At 38.0% G+C, this 11,569-nt stretch overlaps 2 protein-coding genes across 2 annotated transcripts in view; both read right to left on the bottom strand.

Moving 5' to 3' along the window:
• Nucleotides 1–1,292, bottom strand: part of gucy1b1 (guanylate cyclase 1 soluble subunit beta 1) — an 11,332-nt gene extending 10,040 nt beyond the window's left edge. The window contains exons 1-2 of the mRNA XM_034889809.1: nt 1,153–1,292; nt 755–828 (exon numbers count right to left, since the gene is read on the bottom strand). Of these exons, the coding sequence (XP_034745700.1) occupies nt 755–828; nt 1,153–1,155 (77 nt within the window). The 5' untranslated portion in view covers nt 1,156–1,292. The remainder of the gene's footprint in view (nt 1–754; nt 829–1,152) is intronic.
• A 960-nt stretch (nt 1,293–2,252) lies between these two features.
• gucy1a1 (guanylate cyclase 1 soluble subunit alpha 1) lies at nt 2,253–11,270 on the bottom strand. The gene is made up of 8 exons (XM_034889780.1): nt 10,743–11,270; nt 10,491–10,558; nt 9,797–9,885; nt 8,975–9,687; nt 6,899–7,384; nt 5,336–5,479; nt 3,922–4,076; nt 2,253–3,603 (listed from the first exon to the last, which is right to left on the bottom strand). Exons 1-8 carry the CDS (start codon nt 10,977–10,979, stop codon nt 3,459–3,461), a joined length of 2,037 nt encoding a protein of 678 aa, XP_034745671.1. The 5' UTR covers nt 10,980–11,270; the 3' UTR covers nt 2,253–3,458.
• Nucleotides 11,271–11,569: the final 299 nt, after the last annotated feature.

Below are 11,569 nucleotides of genomic sequence, written 5' to 3'. Positions count from 1 at the left end.
GGGGGGGGGGGGGGGGGGGCTCTGATTAATGACCTCAGTATTTTTAAAACCCCGGCTACGGCCCTGATTTAAGTTATGTAACTTGAGTGCTTCTATTTTACTTTTTACTTTACTTTCAGAGGGAGCAGTTTTTACTCCGCAAAATGTATTTGGCATCTTATAATTAATACTTTGCAGATTATTTTGGTTTCTTTTTATGCAAACCATATCACCATACCATATGAGACATTGTTTTAGATTAAACTACCCAAAATATAGGTAAAGCCAAAGAGATAGTTTCACCTCGGCCAGCTCCAACATGAAAATGTTACTTACACATTAATGGAGTAGTATTAACAATCAAATAATATATATAACACTTACAGGAATATTTTTCTGTATAATGAGTAGGCCTGGTTTTACTTTTAGAAATGTTTGCTGATCATACGTCTATATTTACTTAAGTTAGATTTTGAATGCAGGAGTTTAGTATTATTACTTTTTAGCATTAACAAATAGGGATATTTTCTGACCTTAAATGTCAGCCTACAATACTTGATATAATAAGTTTCTTATTGGGCAGAATTTAAATGTGATATTTACCAACCTATGTGTGTGTCTGCAGAGGATGAAGGTTAATCATTACAGTAAAGGCAAATGCCAGCCTTTCCCAGCTGAAGGTGCTGGCTGTACAACAGCCCTGTCTTGTCTGGTTGGCCACAGTGTAACCTGTACCAACAGGGCCAAATAGTAAACACACGATCCAGAAACTCACTTGATGTCTTCCCACACTTCCGGGCCATAATTCCTTAAGACGAGGAGCTCCAAGGCGTGATTCACAAACCCATACTGTAAATTTTTGATTAAAAAAACGAGCAACGTGAATATTATTTCATGCAAACAGAAAATGTTGCTAAAATATACCTGGTGCCTGGCTATGCGTGTTTCTAAAGCCTACGATGTATAATATGCTAAAAACATAGCTAAGGCTACTATGAACTTAAATACATGCATATCCTGCTTAACTATAAATGCAAAGTTCAATCAGGAAAATGATTGTATAACAGCTATCGGTCTCTTAACAGGAAATGTAAAACGCAAATGCACCACGTCGCGCGACAAACAGACTATTAACCAGCATTAACACATAATACCAAATCTTCGGGAACATACCATAATGACAGCTGCTCTTCTTTTTCTTATTTTTAAACGAAATCTGTTGGATCTGACTCAACCTTCATCGTTTGGTAAAGATGCTGATCGTCTCTGCGTCCATTCCACCTTTTTTCCCCTCCGCTAACAACTGACAGTGAGTCTGTCCAATAGCAGATCAGACATGGTCTTACGTAGGCCATCCGTGACCAATGAGAACTCAGCTGCGTTGTCCAACTGATGCTGATGAACCACCGCAGGCAGCTACAGTTTCTGGTGTTTAACATCGTTTTTTAAACTATTACCTTTACAACTAATGTTATCTGAGTACTGTAGCACAAAAATCAACTTTGGATATCTTCAAAAACGTCGACAAAGCGGATAGTTTTGAAAAAAAGGCACTTGTATGGAAAACCTTTCAAAAGATGAAGGGTACTCTGGTGCTCCTTTACTTTAGTAAAGACAGCAATACCACACTGTTTAACTACTTTTTAAGGGTCATGCACTCAAAATGTAGGTAAAGTAAAAAATGTAAATGAAAAAATGAATTATCAGCAAAAATGTGGGCCCTACTAGCCAAAGTATATGTGCTCAGCATGACTCCTTTCAAAAATGAATAATTGTATTATGAATGACTATTAAGATTTAATTAGCAATGTAATGTTGTAGCAGGTCAAAAGGGAGCTAATCCTAATTAACTGTATATGCTTTATCGGTTGTTTAATCACTAACAATAAACTGTGGCCTACATGATGATCTGATCATAGGTTTCTTTTATGTAAAATACTAATCTCCAAATTAAGTAGGCTAGTAACTACAGGTGTCAGATCATTTAGATAAAAAATATTATAATACAACATTTCTGCTGGGAATGTAGTGAAGTTGAAGTGTTACAAAACATAAAATGAAAGTCCTAAAGTAATGTGGAAGTGCCTAAAATTGTAATTTAAAGATATAATTATGTATCTTGAGTAAATGTACTTAAGTTACTTTCCAACATTGCTTATCATAGCTTATCATATTATAAAGGTTTGTGTCAGTAGTAATATGTAACATTGCAAATCTTTTATGTTACAGAAAAGCTACTATAATTTGTACAATGTGGAGTCACTTACAGTAGGTATGTTAATGTCAATATTTATTGCACTTTGATTACATTACAATAGGCATTAAAGATTAAAGCACATCGTTGTTAGGGATAGAACATTCATTGTATTCCGGATGTTTCACTTTCCCACTGTAGACTATAGGAAAGGAGTACTATGAACCCAATATAATAAATAAAGTATAATTCAGTGGGGAAACTCTTTTTTTTTTTTTGAACACGCACATTACGTATATTAGGAAAATTGGATCTTAGAATGTGTTATATCTAATAAATGGTCTAAAATCATGTTATCACAAAGATATACTGGAGTTGGAACCACAAACCTCTGGAAGAAGTTAATTACATGTGAATTCATGGTAAACCATATCTAAATAAAAAAAAAAAAGTAAAGATTACATGAAACATCTGTGATCCTGCCGGTATATTTCTATTAAGGCACCTGTTATGCTCTGCATCCCTTCATTCAATTAGAGGAATGGGATTGCCACCAACAAAATTTTGTTGTGTTCATACAATGACAATAAAGTATCTTGAATTTTGAATCTTTAATTTAATAAGGCAAGATGTCTCCTAAAGTTTTATATAACTGTATGATTTCCTTAAGCTTTTACAAATAATTAGTTGTGAAATTCTCCACTGAAACACACAAAGCTAATTCAGTTTTTACCTTGAATTCTTTTGCCGTACCAATAGGCCAAGGTGCCTTTAGCAGCTGTCTCGACAGATGTAAATGGACCAGTCAGATATTTACAAAAAAAATCTTGATAAAAGGAATCAAACATTACATTTAGGATCAACATCCAAAAATGTATTTCATACTATGACAGAAGTATTTAATTCTTTACAGCAAACCAAAAGCAGTTTAGGTATTTTGTGCCTCTGCAATGTTACATTTAACAAAACAGTCAAAGAAAGCCATTTTTATATCATATGAGATCATATTACAGAGATGACTCATTCTGGAAGAAAAATAACGTGTGTATTTATCTGTGCTACAACCAATACATCCATGGCTACAACTGTGCAAATGGATAATTGTACAGAGACAAGACTCATGTTTGACAGCAAACTGACATGTCTGTAATTAAGCAGCTGCAAGAGTTTGACTATAGACACCGTCATCATTATTTAAACAACCCAAACCAAAATATACAAGGTATTTGCACTGGGTTCACTGGATACCTTCATATTTCGTCATATCTAATGTTTTTTGGGCTCTTCAGCAGCTTAATTTAACTTCAGAGTCAGTTTTAAATGGCGCCTCCAAAAAGTAACAAACACCAGGGATGTCTTCTGGGAAGTTGGCCGGAAGCTCCTGTCTCCTCCTTGGAACAAAGACAAACTCTGGACGATTCTTCAGCAATCTGGGACAAAGAGCACACAAATAAAACATGAATCTAAAAACAATGTAGCAAATTATTTGACATAAGAGGAAACACAGTGCTCTTTTAAAAGTGAAGTGTCTTGGCTAGAGCCCTTTGGTTTTTTTTTCTTAACAACCACTTCTGGCAACAAATAATATAGTAATAACAAAGTATTGGCTCATTAACGTCTGACATCTATTTTGCTTTGTGTCTTTCAGTCAAATAACAATGTTTTAGATTGAAGTTAAGAGTTTCCATTGTAAATCTAATAGAAAATGCAAGAGTTATTTGCAACTTGAATTAGCTGTGTTACCTCACCTGTGAGTTGTAGGGCTGATGTTGATCTTTCCAGGCTGGCTGCAGGATTCAAACTTATTGGCCATTGTGACATTGTTGCCAAAAAGGCAGTAGCGCGGCATTCTCACCCCAACTACACCAGCCAGTACTGAACCAGTGTGGACTCCTATACGCATCTGAGGAAACATTCAACATGATTCAGGCTTCTGCTTGTCTTTTGTTCAATACTATTACAGTGCATCAAAGGCTTCCACTCCACTCTTTAACCATACATGATTGTAGTTGTGGTGCTGGCACTAATACAGAACCCTGTATTTCCTTAAATCATCTACAAATGAAAATAGTCCCCGCATGATTTACTCCAGTTTAAAGGTACCCTGTCAAGTTTTTGACCGCTAGTAGAACTAGGAAGTAGGCTTGTGTTGATTGCCAATCAGATTGTATAAATACAAATCAGTTTACCATCTTTGCATTTCCATGCATCTGACACCTGATGGACTGTCTTTCAGGCTGTACCCCAGCCTCCTGGCTTTCCGACGGCTGCCAGGGGACGGGAACTACATTAGGTCAGCCCACACCAATTAGTGTTCCTGGGGGCTAAGATACAGCATCTGACGTTAATGATCGAGTTTCTCTGGCGTGGAGCGTTGCCTCCAACACGACAAATAAACTAACATTACAGTTGTAACATGTACAATTATCATATAAGAAGGCAGAGGAATAGCTAAATTTGACACACAGATCAACAGAGAGCCAGATCGTGAGAGAAGCAATTGCTAACTGCTAAACTAAAGTAGCAAACAGTGCTAATAGCGTTTAAACAACTAAGACATTAGCGATAAAGTTGCTAAAAGAAGATTACTCTGAGTGCTTGAGTGAACTACTGTAACGTTAAGTTTAATTGTAAAGTGGATTATTTGTTGCTGTAATTCAGAGTATGACAACAAAAACTACATTAAGCTAACGTTACAGAAGCAAGACTATCAACACGAAACATATCAGCCAAGCAGGAGGCAGGATAAGACAGCCAGGCCAGTATGTTTTGTAAACATTTCCCTGTAATTTGCCATTTTTTATATTTCATGTTTACTTAGATCAGTATATTCAACAAATCATATAATTTCCATTTATTACTTTTAGTTTTTTGATTTGGTAGCTTTACATAAAAAGAATTTGTAATATTACAGTAACAAGCTAAAGCATAATTTAGACAGTTAATTTCTGGATTTATTCACTGGTCCATGTCCGAAAATCTCTACGGACTTGAACAAAAATATTCACCTTTGTGACAGCAACTATATTCTGTTAGAATATAGTTAGATTATTATTTTTTATAATGGGATTTTTTTTTTTTAAGAAAACTCTCTTGCGGGGTTGACAGTTACATCATCAAGTTGAATAATGTGTTGTATGCTAATCAATACTTGACCCTTACCTGTATTGGTTCTCCAGTTGGTGTCATAACTTCGTCTGAAAGCTCCATCATCTTTAAGGCCATGTGTGCAATTTGGACGGCGTGAGTCTTGCTTTCTCTGTGTAAGCCACCAGCTACACAGTATGCATCACCAATGGTCTCCACCTGAATACAGCACATGATCCTTAAAATGATTTAAACTTTATTCCACTTTGCAATGTAGACAGTAGCCTATATCTTGAGCAAAGTTGCAAATGTGCAATGGATTTTCATCAAAATGTCTTTTACTGAAAATGAATTTGACAGCTAAGACAAAGGGCAAAAAAATACAACTTAAACCCTAGTAGTACTTGATCCATGGTCATATTTAAAAGTCCACACAGGACTTTTTTGACTTCTTCTTTGTGCGTGTAAATCTGGACCGGAGAGCACTCAACAGCTATGTGACAAAGACAAAGTGAAACTATTTTTAGCCTTATGCAGTACATGTGGAGTGGAAACAGGGTGCTGAAGGAACCTCGGACTTCCTAGTGTTTTACGAGATATTTGTCAAACATGCTGCTCTGTCTGTTATGCTTTCATGACACGTTGATTACATTACCCAGCTTCCCTGTAGATTAGCAGCCTTTGGGAGACACTATGGTAGTTGGTTGAGCTATAGTCTTTTTTAATTAAATGTGAAGGCAAATAATGTATCTTCATACACCATATGATGTGCTAAATGATTACATTTAAAAAACATGAATCCGTTTTTTAAATGTGTGACATACGGTAGTTGTTTTTTCCAGTTATGTCAGCAGCTACAGTTAACTTGGAAAAAAGTACCAGTTAAAGCCGATTTTTGTGTTTTTAGTGAGCTACAGGACAGAGGCCATACAGCCATGGATAGAGTTGAGGACACAGATGTTGTATGCTTCCGTGAACTTGAGGGGTTTTGAGGCTGATTCTGGTATTTCTAAGGCTAAATGTCAGAATACAGAACAGAACATCAGAAGATGTGACTGCCAAAAACCAAACAGATATTTAATTGTCCACCACAGGTATACTGCAGCGTAGAGGCGACATTAAACCATTTGGGGAGGTCAAATAATAAAAAATATAATTGAACCTTCAGATTAATAAATACATCTTAAATGTTATTTGAATAATCTGGCTAGAGTACTGTAAATATGTGTGTTAGAACTAACTAAACTAAACTAGCATTTAGAATGAAAATGTTATTTACAACGGTGTAAATTAAATGTCCATCGTCACTTTCTCTTAAATTGTATATAAAATAATACTGTTTTTTTTTTTATCTGATTAAGCATTGTACTTTGTCATTCACACTTTGCAATAAAAATCAAAGTTGGATATAATGCTAAGATTTCTCAACCTTTGATGAACCTAAATTACATTTTTACATTTTGTAACAGTACTGTGTGAATGTAACTGTCTAATGTCAGCTACTTTTGAAATGTCTCATATATGCTAAACTCAGCAGTGCAATAGATTACAAAAGTCTTAATTGTTAACTTTGTAAACAGCTTGTGCAAATCAAAATAATGCTCACCAGTACAGTACTCTTATGTTCCATTAACCTACCTTATAGATATCAAGCTCTCCACACTCGTGGTCAAACCTGGTGTACAGCTCACTGAGCATGGTTATCACTTGCATCGGGGTACAACGTGAGCAAACAGCAGTGAAGCCCACAATGTCAGAGAAGAGCATCGTTACTTGGTCAAACTTCTTGGCCTGCACCGTTTGGCCCTGCCACAGCTGCTGCGCCACAGTGCCGGGAAAGATGGAGAAGAGGAGGTCCACTGTCTTCTTCTTCTCCTCCTCCAGTGCCTGGTGAGCGTGCTCTAAGGCCGCCTTGGCCTTCCCCAGACGCTTCTTCAAACCGTCCTGCGCTTTGGCCTGTTCACCAACCAGCACTACGTCACGCAGTGCATTATGAATAGGGATGTCTGACAGGTAGAGGCCGCAGCCTGTTAACTCCTCCAGCTTGTCCACACATGGTGAGCCCAGGAACAAGATGGCATTTGACTCTGAAACGTAGATCATCTGACCTTTAAGGTCCATGAGCTGAAAGGAAAAAATAGATGATGAGAAAAGTTCATTTTTGTGGAATTTGCTAAACTTAGTTGGAATGTAAATATTGGGATTAGCTGTCCTCCTGTGTTCTGAAAGAAGACTGATTAGGATTACTCTGTAGGCTACATCCTAGAGCAAATGTGCCCTATTATTAGTGCTAGTTATTCTTATTATATGTACACATTTCCCACAACCAAACAAGGACAAAGGTTTTTTGCTCTCAGTGGCATCTGTGCACTTGTCAATATACAGTGCATAAATACATAGACTCCTAAAACTTATTGGACATTTAAATATTCAACATAAAGATAACCTAACTTGTACTTGTCTGCCTAGTATTTATAAAAGGGCAGCTGTATGTAGCAGTCCGTCAGCTACAACAGTAAACAACGCCAAAAGGTTTATTTATGTTCCAGTGGAACTAATTTATTTTAAAATACTTTCTAAACCAAGGGCACTTACTGACTTTAGTGATCCTCTGACTTTTCTTCTATAGGCCACCATGATTTGTGGTTTAAAGGTAAATGTCTCAACAACTGTTGGACGGATTGCCATGAAATCATGCTCTCGTGACCTTTTATCTACCGCCACCATGAGGTCAATGTTTCAATGCGTCCAGCACTTTAAACTATGAATAAATACATAAAAAAAATGTTGGACATTCCCATCAGCATTGTACTTTGAAATACTAATGATAAATAGTGTGTGAGCAATGAGAACCCTACTAATTTAGTAGTATTTAAGGTTTCAGCATTCAAACCAAAGACTATTTCAAGGCATATTCTTCCTGCCCTCTAACTTTTTAAATTATTATTACTATGACACCTCCCTTATAAAATGTACTTCGCCACGACAGCTAGATTAAGAAAGATTAAACAATATTTTGTGACCTGAACTTTAATCACTTGGTTTTCTTATCAAAGCTTCACAGAGCCACGAGTGTGCCTCTAAACTGTTAGTCTTCTTAACTGTTATAACAACAATAGCTATAGGTACACATTCAGCTTAAGGAATATTTAGAAATTTGTAACATAATGAATGTTGAATGTGCCACGTGTCAATCGTGTTTGTGTGTAGTAGACTTGTCAGCTGCGTAATACATAATGAGCCCCGGATGAAAGAGACTGAGACACCTATTGATTTTCACCTGTTTAAATTGGGCACTGTAGCTATTAGCAGAAAATCTACCACTGGAACACTAGTGTTATCGTAAGAGGAGGCATCTCTGGCTGAATGCTGTTATACCACGGCCATGTTTACTCACTAATAATTCATTTTTTCATTGTCATGGCGACCAATTGCTGTGCACCATCACATAAATAGCACAAGCATGGCTGTGCCTTTGATGGATGAAATAGTTTGACATTTGCTTCTGATCTCCGTTGGGGGTCGAATGATGATCTTTGCTCCGGGCCAAGTGCATCCGTTTATAACACTTATAGGCCTGAATGCTTATGAATAGCATGATTTTTTTTTATCTCTATCTTGCTATTAAGACAACGGCCGGATGACTTTTTCCACCTCATTAGTTAGTGACGTCACTTCTCAAGTTGTTTCTCCCAGAGATTTCTCTCGACATACCTTCCCGGTGTTGTCTGCGATGGAGACGCCATGCTTGATCCGAATGATAAACTGTGTGTTCAGCATGGTCAGAATCCCTTGAAAGGTACATTTGATCTGGGGAGAGACAATAGAAAAGTGTTCTTGGAAGGTAGCAGACCGCCTCAGTCCATCTTTCCTAAAGAGTCTCTTCCTGAGCCCATGTCCTATTTGTACCAGACCTAGGTCCTTGTCCAGGATCAGATGGAAAGGGAAGATGGTGGAGAACAAAGAGGTAGGAAGGGTCCCAGCTGAGGTAGCCCGCAGCGGACTGGGGGTCAGATTTTTGGCATCCTTAACTGCAACTGTGTACAGAAGACTGGGCTGCGGGCTGGACTGCAAGATGCTGTCTTTAGCACTGGGGGTGTCAATCAACACATCCACAGTGGTGTGATACAGCAGGCGGGCTGCAGCTTTGATGACTCCAGGGAAGAAGAGCTCAGTGGTTGGGCGGGGGTTGAAGAAATAGACAGTAAGCAGACCCGCATCCTTGTCTAAGCACAGCACCGAAGGATCGTTTACACAACTCTCTCTGGTTGTGTTGGGCGGCGTACTCTGTTTCAACAAAACATTGAAGCTGTTGAGGAAGTCATGGAGAGCTCCCCCCACCACCCTCAAAATGTGTCTGTCCTCCTCATAGCACATGTTGAAGAGCTCCTCACCAAGAGCAACTTTCAAAGCTTCCATCTGGATTGCTATAAGACACATGCATGGAAACAGGTGAATATGTAAAGTTGAACATTACCCAGAATTTTAAACTTAAAATTACACATTTTATAATTTGAGCTTCAAATTTGGCATTACCTGTTTTGGTTGAGTAAATGTTCATCATTTCCACTAAATGTTCCGGTTCATCGCTGCAACTCTGATAGTCTGTACAGCAAACTACTGGACTGCAAGATGACAAATTACAGTCAGACTCATTATACATCTCAGTAGAGCAGGTTTTTGTTCAATTCATCAGACAACAGTTGCAACTATCTATTCTTTTCATTATTAGTCAATCTGCCAAACCTTTTCTAAATTAATCAACTCGTTGTTTTGCCTAGAAAAAAAGTGAGAGATGGCTGTTATAATGTTCCCAAATCTCAAGTCTTTCCATGTCTTCTTTTGTTTGTCTGACCGCCCAAAACAATATTCCATTTACTCTATATGCAAATTATCACATTTGAGAAGCTGCAACCATTGTATGTTTGACAATTTTGGATGATTTAATTATCTGTTTGTCTCTCTACCTCCGAGTACAGCAGCCTCACACCTTATTGTTGTCATAATCATTTGTGTCAAGAGTAGCAAGATACATTTGTAAGGGATATTGAGGTAAACAGAGAGTCTAATGGTTCTGTGAAATTTTAGTATCATTATTGCTATTAGGGAATACAAGCTGTGGTGGGTACAGGCCTGCCTAATATACAACAACAGCTGTAGTAGTAAGTGTAACAGTCTAGGAGGAGTATAGTTGTTATTGGCAACTGTAATATAAAAACACACGTGTTACCTTTCAGAGTCTCTGGTTTGATCTGATATTCTCATCATTCGTTGGAGGGCAGTGTGCAGCCTTTGAAACTGTATGACAAAGTGTTAAAGGCCATCGTCTGGCAAGTCTGAACAGCAGCTTTATTCAAAGCAGCGCCCACAAATACTTAAAAAAATACACTATTACCATTAAACCAATAATCTTAATAAACAGTCATGCTGTCTGTGCGACAAGGCAGACATGCGACAAATAATAGGCTATAATATAACTCACCTCTGGACACGCCAATTTTCGGATGCTCTCTCCAAGTGTATGCAGGTTAACTTTGGCTCTGATTGTTTTTTGTTGAGGTAGATCCTCACTTATTTTTCCATGCACGTCCTTAGAAATAGGCGATAGATCCGCGGCGCAAGCTGAGCGCTCCTCAAAGTCTCCGAGCTCATTATTTTGGGCGCTACTGGAGAAAGGACACTCTCCTGGTATCTTCTCTTTCAGCTTCGTGCAGAACATCTTCCCCGCTGTATAATATCCTGGCTCTGCTCTTCTTATCTAATTTCGGGAGGAGACAGTCTTGGTCGAGCAGCTGCGCTCTCTGGGAGAAATTCCATCATCTGGTGTGTTTATCCAGGATACCTTCGTTCTCGCGACCCGCTGATTCAAATGATCTGCTCAAAAGCTAGAGACCGCATACAATATTCATTGAAAACTGCACGGGCATATGATTGTAGCGAACCATGATTGCCAAAAGCCAATGAGAAACTGGAGAAATAAAGAGCAGTGAGCCAAGCCATGTGCAAGTGGGGCTGGTGTAGCTCAACAACCTATCAGCAATGAGACATTATTTCCAAGCGACTCCTTGCATTCAAGGGACTTTTTTTTATTGAGATCAGCCTACTAGGTCCCATAATACCAGACTGCCCCCCCATCAACAAAGAATCCTATTTTCACATATGACTGCGTGCACGTGCCTGCCCTAGTGGGTTTGTAGTCTTTATGGGGATATTGATTTTTCAATCTATATTTTATTTGATATGATTTCATTTAATTAACCATCTAACATTCTATATTTTATCACTGCCTGTCACACACACACACACACA

This window comes from Etheostoma cragini, chromosome 2 (assembly GCF_013103735.1).
Source record: "Etheostoma cragini isolate CJK2018 chromosome 2, CSU_Ecrag_1.0, whole genome shotgun sequence".
Classification (NCBI taxonomy): domain Eukaryota; kingdom Metazoa; phylum Chordata; class Actinopteri; order Perciformes; family Percidae; genus Etheostoma; species Etheostoma cragini.
Note: the sequence above shows the minus strand (reverse complement) of the source record. Positions and strands in the feature narration are given on the sequence as shown.